This window comes from Symphodus melops (assembly GCF_947650265.1).
Source record: "Symphodus melops genome assembly, chromosome: 3".
Taxonomy (NCBI): Eukaryota; Metazoa; Chordata; class Actinopteri; order Labriformes; family Labridae; genus Symphodus; species Symphodus melops.
The window spans coordinates 9,944,606-9,956,004 of NC_136693.1; the positions used below are offsets into that span (position 1 = coordinate 9,944,606).

At 38.4% G+C, this 11,399-nt stretch overlaps 1 protein-coding gene across 1 annotated transcript; it reads right to left on the reverse strand.

Moving 5' to 3' along the window:
* Positions 1–171: 171 nt before the first annotated feature.
* Positions 172–11,365, reverse strand: mettl21ca (methyltransferase 21C, AARS1 lysine a). The gene is made up of 14 exons (XM_079340352.1): positions 10,946–11,365; positions 9,360–9,517; positions 9,136–9,253; positions 8,912–9,009; positions 8,455–8,743; positions 6,665–6,677; positions 5,929–6,013; positions 5,280–5,415; positions 5,000–5,145; positions 4,424–4,541; positions 3,420–4,211; positions 1,937–2,097; positions 1,665–1,782; positions 172–1,014 (listed from the first exon to the last, which is right to left on the reverse strand). Exons 1-14 carry the CDS (start codon positions 10,989–10,991, stop codon positions 629–631), a joined length of 2,664 nt encoding a protein of 887 aa, XP_079196478.1. The 5' UTR covers positions 10,992–11,365; the 3' UTR covers positions 172–628.
* Between the last annotated feature and the right edge of the window lie 34 nt (positions 11,366–11,399).

Sequence of the window (11,399 nt, forward strand, 5' to 3'; positions counted from 1 at the left end):
ATAAACATAAAACTGTCAATTAATTCAGTTTCTGTTTCACATTCACACCTGAAGCTAATTCACAAGTCTGCTTTGACATGATCATTTTAATACAACAAAGTCTTCTCAAAGATTGAGACAGGTCTTGTCATTTTGTTCGAGATGAAAAAAAAAATAGGGATTTATTTTTTCCTCAAAATATTTATTTCAGACAAGTCAAGCCAACTTTATTTAGCACATTTATAACAGCCAAGGCGGACTGAGGTGCTGTACTAAAAGTTTGGCAAAATACATCACATCCAAAACATCATAAAGAAGTGTAAAAGCAAGTTCCATGTAACCCAGAGTATTCCCGTTGAGCTACAACATATCCTCAAAGACAACAACTTAAAAAGGTTTTTTTTTTTATTATTCCCTATGCTGTTGAAAAAAGTGAAGTTTGAAGTGACCGTGTTTTATAACAGGATAAGGGAGCAGCAAGTTTCTGGAAAAACAAAAAATCAGTGTCTACGTGACAAGATCTGAAGAGAATACTAATAAGTAGGACATAAACACAACTTCATAAAACAATACGTTGATCAGTGGTAATAAAAAGATAACAGAACCAGTCTTCTGAAGCAGGGTCTTTTTGGCAAACTTCACCTGTCGCTCACGCTCTACATGTTGCCATAAATATCTTCATCTCTCCATCCTCGGCCAGCAGAGTTGTGTGAAAAGTACTTTTGAAGTTCTCAGTGAAAGTCAGATCAGTCTCAAACCTGACCTTGTTGGCCCAGATCAAAGTCGTTCCTGGTCTGCAGAAATGCTTCATGGTGACCAGGAGCTCGTCCAGGAAGTCGTGGTGGTAGACCACGTCAGCTGCCAGCACGTAGTCGTAGTGATACACAGATGAAGGGTAGGTGTGCATCAGGTCGTAGCCCCAGGAAAGAGCTGCCACCTGGGGCATATGTCTGCAGCGCCCCCTAGTGTTCCTCATCACATTAGCCTGCAGGTTGCCCAACACATCAGGTAAGTCTGTAGCTGTGACTGTAGCTCCTAAAGGTGCAGAAAAAGGATTTATGTCATCGACATGGAACAGTTCTGACCGATTCCTGCACTACTAAATTACCACAGTGGCTGTTACACCTTTCTTCTCTGTTCAGAAATACAGCAGGATGTTGAAGTTGAAGCTTATTGACTTCTTCTGGTTCCTATTCCAGGCTCCAGATCCATCCCCTTTAGACCCTTGTTACCCCCTATCCTTAACCCCCAGTCAGATTTTTCTTACCACTTTCATGCTGGACTTCTTGTTGTTTAATCTTACACATTTTTGCTATGCTATAGCATGCAATAAATATATTATGTAACTATAACAAACGGCTAAAATACTTATAAGGTATACCATAAAATGCAATGGCCCTAAAGATGTTTTTTTCTGAGGCACATTGCTTTGTTGTTATGAGGTATAATGTTTTAAAATCAAGTGAAAAATCCAAATACAGTTTTCTGAATTCAAACACAGAGTAACATTACCAGATCATCTCAGCTTCTCAGCTAAAGTAAATAAAAACCACAATAATGCTGCTAAGAGTTAAAACTTTCCAAACTCAGATTGTAAATTAAAAGTTGTCATAAGTGCAGTATATTGTTGTATTTATGGTATTTTGTGTTCATATGTTGACTAAATTGAAGTGGAAACTGCTCACCCAGCAGACTGGCCACAATGGTTACCAGTCCTGTTCCTGCTCCCAGCTCTAGCACCTCCTTACCCTGCAGGTTCACCAGCTCCCTGTGATTGTCCAGGAAGGAGCACAGAGCCAACGCCTAAGGATAAAGATATCATCATCATGACCTCTTGTTAAGAAAATAATGCTAGAAAATTATGATAATCTTGAAAAAAAATTGCTCAAAAAACGTTTTGGTGTTAAAGTTTGAACTATTGCTGAATCCAGCAGATCTTGTTTTTAAAGGTACTCACTGCTGGCCACATCACTGCTCCGAAAGAGTCGATGGACTCCTGAATGAAAATGTCCTGTCCTACATAATGGTAGACATCTCTATTAAGCCTGCTGTTGATGCTACAGACCCAGGGTAGTGTTGTGGCCTGCTGTAGAGCTGTTGCTTTTATGTTCCCATGTCCTGTAGAGAAGGGAAGCATCAAAGACAAAATACACTGAATACCTTTTATGATATGTGTTATATGTATATTTGAATTCTGCATATACTGTAATCATTTGCAAACCATATTTTTTCTGTACTGCTTTGGCAACATAGATTGTTGCTCTGTCATGTAAAATAAAGCTCATCTGAAGTGAATTGAACATTTAAAGCCACAACATTAAGAGTAGTAGTTACAGAACAATCTGACAAGCCCAGGAGGTCAAATGATTGTGTCGGTCAACCAACTTGTCCTCCTGTGATGGGGGGAAAAATTAGTAGTTGCATTCCGTCCGAATAAGTTCAGCCTCTCTGATTAAATTAGCCATCTGGTTTCACTGAGAGCAGCTCATATTTTTTGGACTCACCACTCTTGGCTTCATCAAATGTCACATCTCAAATTTAATTTTTGCTACTTGACTTGCCAGACATTAAAGGATCCAGAGATGCTTTTCTAATTTAGAGTTAGCTGCTGAAACACGTGTACTGGACTAATGGCATTAACAAATGATGTAAACAACATGAGCTCTCACTATTTGCACATTTATATGGTACACTGTAAAATTATTTTTTATTGTCAACTGAACAGCCCCTCTGTTGCACCTTTTGTACATTTTGTTTTTTTATTCTATCGTATATTTTGTAATTTGTAATTTGTAATTTCTTCTTATATTTTATTCTAAAAGTTCTTGTTGTTTTTGCTTTATTTCCTTTGTTAAATGTTTTGCACCAAGTCAAATGTGTACATGTATTTGGCATTAAAACCTGATTCTGATTCTTATTCTACCTCAGGAACTTTCCCCCCTGTGACGAGGAGCCTTTGGAGTGTTAAACTGGTTAACATTTGGTCAATGGAAGAAAACAAAACGTCAACTTCCAGTGATTGTAGTTGAGGGGAGATAAATGTTGTTTCATCTTTTTATGTTAATGTTCTTTAAGATAGAGCAACACATTGAACCTCCTTGTGATACTGCCATCATAACTTGTTATTTCAACACCAGAACCTTGTGATACTGATATTGAGGTGCCAACAGTTGCAGATCATATTTGTGAACATTCACATTTATTTTCATAGATACTTTGAGCAAAGTAATATTTTCAGTCTCAAATATGTCAGACAGTGCTTTTGCACATTTTAGCCAATCCGTTTAAAATCAAATTAAATCTGTTAATAATTTATTCCTTTTGACACGCTGGATTGTTTTAGATACTTAAAGAAATGAAGGAAATGATATGACAGTGATGTCTAACTCATTTACAGTAAATACTTTTTTACATGTATTACTCAAAGACAGTTGACTCACCAGGTACGTCTTCATCTCTGGCTGTGTGAGAACTTGTACCATTGATTTCTGATTGATCCTTGTCATGCTCTATAAAGCTGTTGTCTTTGAGGACGGCTATCTCCTCTATCCCTTCATCTTCATCGTCTTCATCAATGTCTTTTTCTCTTTCTTCCTCTTCAGCTTGTCCTTCATTGTCTTCATCTTCTGTTTCTTCTTCATCTATGTATTCTTCATATACTTCTTCATCAGACTCATGCTTGTTTATTTCATTATTATCCTCTCCTTTAGGCCATGAAAAGTTCAGTTTATATTTGTCTGTATTTCTAAGGTGTGGCTCTTCATCATCCTCAGCCTCCACTCTCTTCACTTCCTCTGTCTCTCTAAGCAGATCTTGGGTTTCTATCCCAACACTGCCTTCTTCCTCTTCTCTTCTACATGTTGCCATAAATATCTTCATCTCTCCATCCTCGGCCAGCAGAGTTGTGTGAAAAGTATTTTTGAAGTTCTCAGTGAAAGTCAGATCAGTCTCAAACCTGACCTTGTTGGCCCAGATCAAAGTCGTTCCTGGTCTGCAGAAATGCTTCATGGTGACCAGGAGCTCGTCCAGGAAGTCGTGGTGGTAGACCACGTCAGCTGCCAGCACGTAGTCGTAGTGATACACAGATGAAGGGTAGGTGTGCATCAGGTCGTAGCCCCACGAAAGAGCTGCCACCTGGGGAGTGTGTCTGCAGTAGTCCCTGGTGTTCCTGCTCAGGTTGACTCTCAGTTTGTTCAGGACCTCTGGAAGGTCTGTGGCTGTCACCCAGGCACCTTGGCCAAGAGAAATGAATAAACCTTTAAAATCTTCCCTCCACTGTTTCAGGCTACAGAAACACTTTGTAAGTCAACAGCTGAGCCTATCTAAAAGCTTTAATAGATAAATTAAACAATCAAAAAAATTAAAAAAATCTGCTTTCTTTCTTGTTTGACTCATTCTCTGTAATGTCCTAAGACGTAGATAAAGTCGTATATTCACCTCTTACCTAGAAGTGTTGCTACAATAGACACAAGGCCAGTTCCTGCCCCGATCTCCAGGACTGCCTTGTCCATGAGGCTGATCTGTTTACGATTAGTGTCCAAGTAGTGACAGAGAGTCGGAGCCTGGGGGTGATGGATAACAGATATTGAAATTCACAGACCCGAAATGTCATTAAAACTTTTTAATAAAACCCAAAATGTAATAACTGGTCAATAATTTAACAAAATGCTGAGCCCAAAACATAATAACTTTTTGGCCAAAATGAAATATGTTGTTACATTTTGGGTTAGTAATTAAATTATGAGGCAGGCAAAATATTTTTTTTCCAGTAATGCAACAACTTGTTACATTTTGGGCTCAGCATTTTGTTACATTATCAACCAGTTATTACATTTTGGGTCGTTGTTACATTTTGGGTGTTACATTTCGGACTCTAACAAAGCTTGTTGTTTCAGAACTTATATCCACACTGTGACTTGTGTTTGCATCATTAATCATATAGAAAAAGTATGACTTGTGTGACGCTGTACAAATGTACTGAATATCATATTTAAAAAAGTCGATAAAAGTAGTTACTTACAGCTGGCCATATCATGCCTGCATAGGAGTCAAGTCCCTCTTCAATGACGATCTCCTGCCCAACATAAGAGAACACCTCCCTGCTCGCTCTGTAGTAGTAACTTGGAGCCCAGGCGGACTTCTGATGCTTCTGGATGGCTGATTCTCCTAATGACACAAGGTAGACACTTCACATGAACATGACGTCCCTAACCCATTGTTTTAAATATTCAAATTCAAAAAACTTTATTTATCCCCGGGGGGCAATTCAAGTGAAATCAAAATTTCAAATGGAATCTTACTCTTTTTCTTTTCTTCATTTTCTTCATCCCTGTCTTCTATGTCCTCCTCTACCTCTTCACATTCCTCCTCCTCACATTCCTCTCTGCTACTAATGGAACTACTCATGGACAAGTTAGCCATATCAATCCCTGTGTTCTGGGAAGAGGCAGATATTCATATTACAGAGCTTCAATAACACTTTTTTTAATGTACTCTTATGTATGTTTTTGATATTATACAACTAGAACAAAGAAAAGTAATCTGAAAATAATAAAGGAGATTATATGCATCAGTCATGGCAAGATTATCACATTAGCTGTCTGTTGTTTGTCTGGATACCATGATTTTAGTCTAATTTTGCAATGTTTTATAAAAACCTTAATCACAACATTTAATTTATTTGAATTCTCACATCTGTCAGGTCAAAACGAGACTACAGGAGAAACAAACCCCTCTAGTATGATCTTTACAAAGAGCTTTCTTAACAGTTCAAACTATGTTCTTATTTTGAAAAGAGTATCTAATGTGGAAGACGTGTAAAGTATTCTCATTTTTGTTTAAAAAACTTGAGTCATAAACATACTACAAAAAAATGTAGTTATAACGTAGGTTTTTTAAAACTAATGCAAACTTCACATCTTAATAACCTAAACTTAACCACTGACTTACCTGCTGCTGCTTTGATCTGCAGGAAAAGATTAGAGGGGCGATTGCACATGGAGACTTGAGAGCTAGGTTATAGAGACACAGCATCCTATTGGACACACCCATCACCATCACAAGGTCATGAGGGTATTTTTAGAGCCATGCCCAGGAGGAATAAACACAAGTAAGATACAAGAGCAGGGGCACGTATGTACGCAACTGGCGAAGATGACTCAGTGGGTGAGCCAAAAGGAAAAGACGAACGACTGTAATATAATGATGCAAACATATCTTTGCCTCCAGTGTCCCTAGACTTACCCGAAGCACCCACGGTCTGTAAACACATTCATCATCTGGTACCAATGTATGTCAGTACTAAATAATGTGTGCATATATATATACATACATACATACATACATACACACACACATATATATATATATATACACACACACACACACACATATATATATATATATACATATATATACACACACACACACACACACACACACACACACACATATATATATACACGTATATATATGTTTGTTTTTTTGGTTTACATCAGTCCAGACGTTGCACACTAGGCAGGCAATGCTTTGGTTTCATTCAGTCTACAAATAGCAAGAGAGACACACACAGAAGGGCGACCAACTCTGATGGAAACCACACCAATGCATGTTTGTGTTTGTCTCTGAAGCATCTATACAGAGAGAAAAAGTTGAACATTTCAAAGCCTGCTAAAGTCATTCTTACTTCCCCTGCAGCACTTGACAGACAATATCAATAACCAAGGATGAGACAAGGTTTTTCATCCTGCAAAGATCTATGTCTACATCTCATATGCATCGTGTGGGACGTGTCCATGTTTGTGCTCACTTGATTGAATTTCCTGCAGTGGCCTGAATCGCTTCAGCAGAGACGTTACAGGATCAGGCTGGATTGCAATCCTCACGCATCATCGGCATGAAAGAAGAAGGGGTTATCTGTCACACTAACCTCAATTAGACCTCCCTTGGTTACCTTTAACAACCTCAGACCATGCAGTATCACCACACAGTTTTGAAAGGCGTACATTTCAGTCCACTTAACATTCCAACAGTTGCAAACCATCCAACACCTCAGGTCGGTTTAAGAGTTCATATAGGGAGAGTGTAGCATGAGCTAGTGTAGCAAGAAGGAAGGTTTTTAAGCTTGACGACAGGCAGCTTCTGTCTGGCAGTGAGCGGTTGTTTGTTATAAGACACTGTTGAAAGATAAACCATATATTTCTCCAAGGCCTCACAGTTGTTGAGCATTTGTTTATCTTGACGATGAAGTGTGTTGCCTTACTGCCATCATGTAATAAAACCCCTCTGTTCCTCTTTAATCCAGCCAAAATTTTTGAAGAACAAACAGCACATAAACGTCATACGGGAAAAATTAGGGCAGAAATTTGGAATCACAAGTTAGAGATCAGATTTAATAGGTCACATTAATAGCAGGCTACTCTTCAGCATGGTAATGGTGGGTCTCCAAAACATGCTAAATTTGTGTGACACACAGGCGTTCATGTAACTGAATCAGTAAATAGGGACATTTCAATCCTTGCTGCCAGACTTTAGCTTTACAAAAAGAACACTTAATGATGCTGTCTACATTTTAGGTGTCCTTTCCATAATTTTGGAGCTACTGAAGCAAATATAGATTTTACTTTTCCAGGTCATATTGTCCATCCATGTTAGGTCACACAGCAGTAGCCTACAGCTAAAACATCTCAGCTGTCATCTAAAAATAACAGAGCCTTGTTTGCCTGTATCATCGTTGCTTTATACTGGACCCAAAAACCCAGTCACCAAAAATTTTAGCGAGTTAAAGGACGGTCAGTGATCATCTAATCAAATAAGCGCGTGAATGTAACGCTGCATAACCGGTCTCTTGTACCAACCTTGAATTTCCTTCGGGATCAATAAAGTATCTATCTATCTATCTATCTATCTATCTATCTATCTATCTATCTATCTATCTATCTATCTATCTATCTATCTCAATGGGTTCTTTACCTATGTGAGCCAAATAGGCAACAGACTTTACATAAACACAACATTCTCACTTACTAAACACATTAAAAAAAATAAAAGTGTTTCCAGATATACCACTGTTTCACTTTAACAGCATTTAAACAGCATCAAAAGCAAGAGTCATGCAATCAATCTGACTGCACAGCCTTTATTTACATTTGAAAGGTTCAATTCTGTTTTAATTGAGGACGTGTGTTGTATGTGTGCTGTGAAAAGATTTTGTATCTTTTACATTTTTTGAAATTGAAAAATTACTGGTATAAAAAAACATGTAAAACATTTCAAGGTCAAATCTCATTTATATTTGAATGTCTTTCATAAAGCTTTAAGGTACAACTTATATATGAGGTCCATGAAAACATATTTCAGAACAAATAAAGAAACTCTGTCAAGGATCAGACATCACAAACAAACAAACAGAAACACGCACACAAGAGAGTGCAACAGCTCAGCCTGCTGCCTCTCTTTGGTCCTTTTGTCCTCAGCCCTTCCTCCAGGCTCGGTACAGTTTGATACTCAGGCTCGGAAGGTCGTACAACATCTCCAGGTGGAAGCGCTGCCGAAAGCGATCCACAAAACTGTTCTCTGGGTCCAGGCGAAAGCGCATGGCCCACAGAATCTGTGTGTTATCCTGACACAGGTGATCAAAGGTGTCCATCAGCTCATCCAGGTACGGATGAGCATACACCACGTCAGCTGCCAGGATGTAGTCGAAACAGTGTGTGGCACGAGGTAAACGCTGCTCCACCTCCTGACCCCAGATAAGCTCAGTGACCTGGAAACAGATGATTTAGGATTCATTTATACAGAGTTAAACCAATCTCTTCCATGAATTTGTGGAATTTGTTTATCAAAGGAAAGGCCAACTTTGCACACTCTTGCTGCGTAGATACCTTCATTGTTTTGTCAGCAGGGCTCTGGCAGTATATCTGAACAAACTTACTTGTGGTATGTATTTGCATCTACCCTTGGTGTTGCGCAAAACATTGTACTGGAGGTTCCCCAACACATCAGGAAGGTCAGTGGAGGTCACCTTAGCACCTGCAGAGAGACAGTGCAGGAATGTATGACATAAAAACAGCAACAGAGTTAAAAAAAATGGATTCAAAATCACAGAAAATATGTCCAAAATATAAGATATCATTCCTGATTGTCGTATTTCCATACCTAACAGGCTGGCTACAATAGTGACCAGCCCAGTTCCAGCTCCCAGTTCAATCACATTCTTGTCTGTTAGGTTGTAACTTTCTCGGTTGCTCTCCAAGAAATGACACAACACCATCGCCTGTTAGAGGGGAAGACAAAGATTTTTATCTGCAGGCAAGGCTGAAAACAAGGACTGGGAAAAAACTCATAAAAACATTGTGATAATGCACAACTTCAGGGCGTACCGAGGGCCAGAGCACAGCTCCATAAAGGTCTGTGGACTCTTTGATCCTGATCTGCTGATCATTAAACATGTATCCCTCCCAGGCCTCCACGCCGATCAGAGACGGGTGGAAACACCGAGCCATTATGGCTTTAGCTAGCTCTGCATCTACAGCAGCACCTGCATTGGCAATCACAGGAGATATGGTTATTGTAAAAAAATAAAAATATTAAACATATTAAACTTAAAACTTTAAAGGGTCATATTATATAATTTAATTATATAACAAACTTTAATTAGTAGTCTAATAGTCTAATTTAATTAATAAATTACATTGCAACTGTTCTAAACCCAAAATTGCTTAGGATTGATTCTCATCAGGTTTTAGGGCAAAAGGATGTGTTCTAAATATTCTTCTGTGTCCACCTCGATGGGTTTTGCATCAGGGTCATTGATCTTGATTTATTTCTCTTTTTTGTTGTGTTTTTTCAACCTTTTGCCACATGGATTATGTTTAATCTCTCATTTGTGTTTTTTATTGGTCTTTGATTTTCTGTTTACAATGATCATTTTTCCAATTATTTGTATTTATCATTTACGACTGTGAAAGCATCTTATCGTTCAGTAGAGTACCGTACAATGTTGTATGGTACCATACGGTACAGATTGTACTGTAATTTAGAAAAAAAAAAAAGTATATCCAACCTTTAATATTTGTTTTACCTCAACATGTTTACAAATATTTTATAGGACATTAATCTCTCAGAAGTGGTTATTTTGTCTGACACTTTATTCAAATCATGTGATTTAGTGACCGGACTGTACGAGTGGATCATTCTCTCACAAGGGGAAACAGTGGTCCTAAATAGAACATAAGAGTTGACTGAAACACACCTTGTGTATTATCAACTTAGTTAAAGGGAAATTTCTGTCTGTAAACAACAGTATAATAGAACCTCAAGGCTCCTGTGCCATAGCAATTGTTGTTTCTATTAATTTTTCAATTATGGTATTAAACATTTTTTTTAATTTTGTTTCTATTGATTATATTAACTTTGCCTCTGCAGATCACCTAAACCAAACTATCATTGAAAACAGATTTAAATCAAACAGATGAGTGATCATGATGTGTTTCCTTCATATCACATGAGAGGCAGCAATGGATTCCCTGCTTTATAAATAAAGCCCATCTCAGCTGTTTGTTACACTGTGCCAGTGTTTTCTGTCCCCAGCTATGTGTCAAGGCTGACACACAACTTCAGTTATGTAAGGCTGGTTGGGAAACAAGATCAGGGGAGCCCACAGAGCCATGATGCAAAGCTTGAGGTAGGTCAAGGAGGGCTTGATTTATACTTCTGTTTTTTTTTTTAGTATAGAAGTCTTTGTTGCATGAAGCGGCAGAGATGCAAATGTTTGCTGAGAAAAATGTTATGCAAGCGGAGACTTCAGTGTAATACTCTATGATCTGAAAGGATTTAAATCAGCATATTTTTCCACAAATCTTTTTCAATAACGTAATCCTGTTCAGATTTTTTTTTTTTTTTTTGCAGTAAAGCAACTGATAATTATTACAGCAGAAATGAGAAAAGCTTTACTCTAAATTCTCACCTTCCTCTTTAGAGTCATTCGTTGCCTTGGTCTGTGGAGACTCCATGTCTGAATGAGTCCAGGTAGGAGGGCAAAAATGCCCTACAAGGAAACAATCTTAAGCAGTCAAATGCTGTTCCCGTTTCCTTCTCCTCAGTATTTGGGTCAGGAGCTCCTGCTGGATTCTACTGGTCACCTTCTCTATTCTTAAATTACACACAAATACATTGTTACCAAACTTCTTGTCTCAACAACCATCCGCAAACTTGAGCTTGAACTCCCCCCCTGCATGTCTTACTCTCTCTGGGCATGCTTGGACTCCTCTCTCCTGCGGCGTTAAACTGACAAACAGCAACAGGTGCTCCGTCTCTCCGCTGAACTGGAGCCGGGGAGTGAAGCTGAGGAGTTGCATTTCCTGAATTTAACAAACAACTTAAAATAGACCTGGTTGTAAGTGATACAAACTGTGGCTGTT

Coding starts and splice junctions, on each gene's coding strand:
- mettl21ca (XM_079340352.1), bottom strand. CDS start 10,991: ATGGAGTCTCCACAGACCAAGGCAACGAATGACTCTAAAGAGGAAG. Junction 9,518..10,945: donor GAATGACTCTAAAGAGGAAG/GTGAGAATTTAG, acceptor TTGCCAATGCAG/GTGCTGCTGTAGATGCAGAG. Junction 4,212..4,423: donor TATTGTAGCAACACTTCTAG/GTAAGAGGTGAA, acceptor CTCTTGGCCAAG/GTGCCTGGGTGACAGCCACA.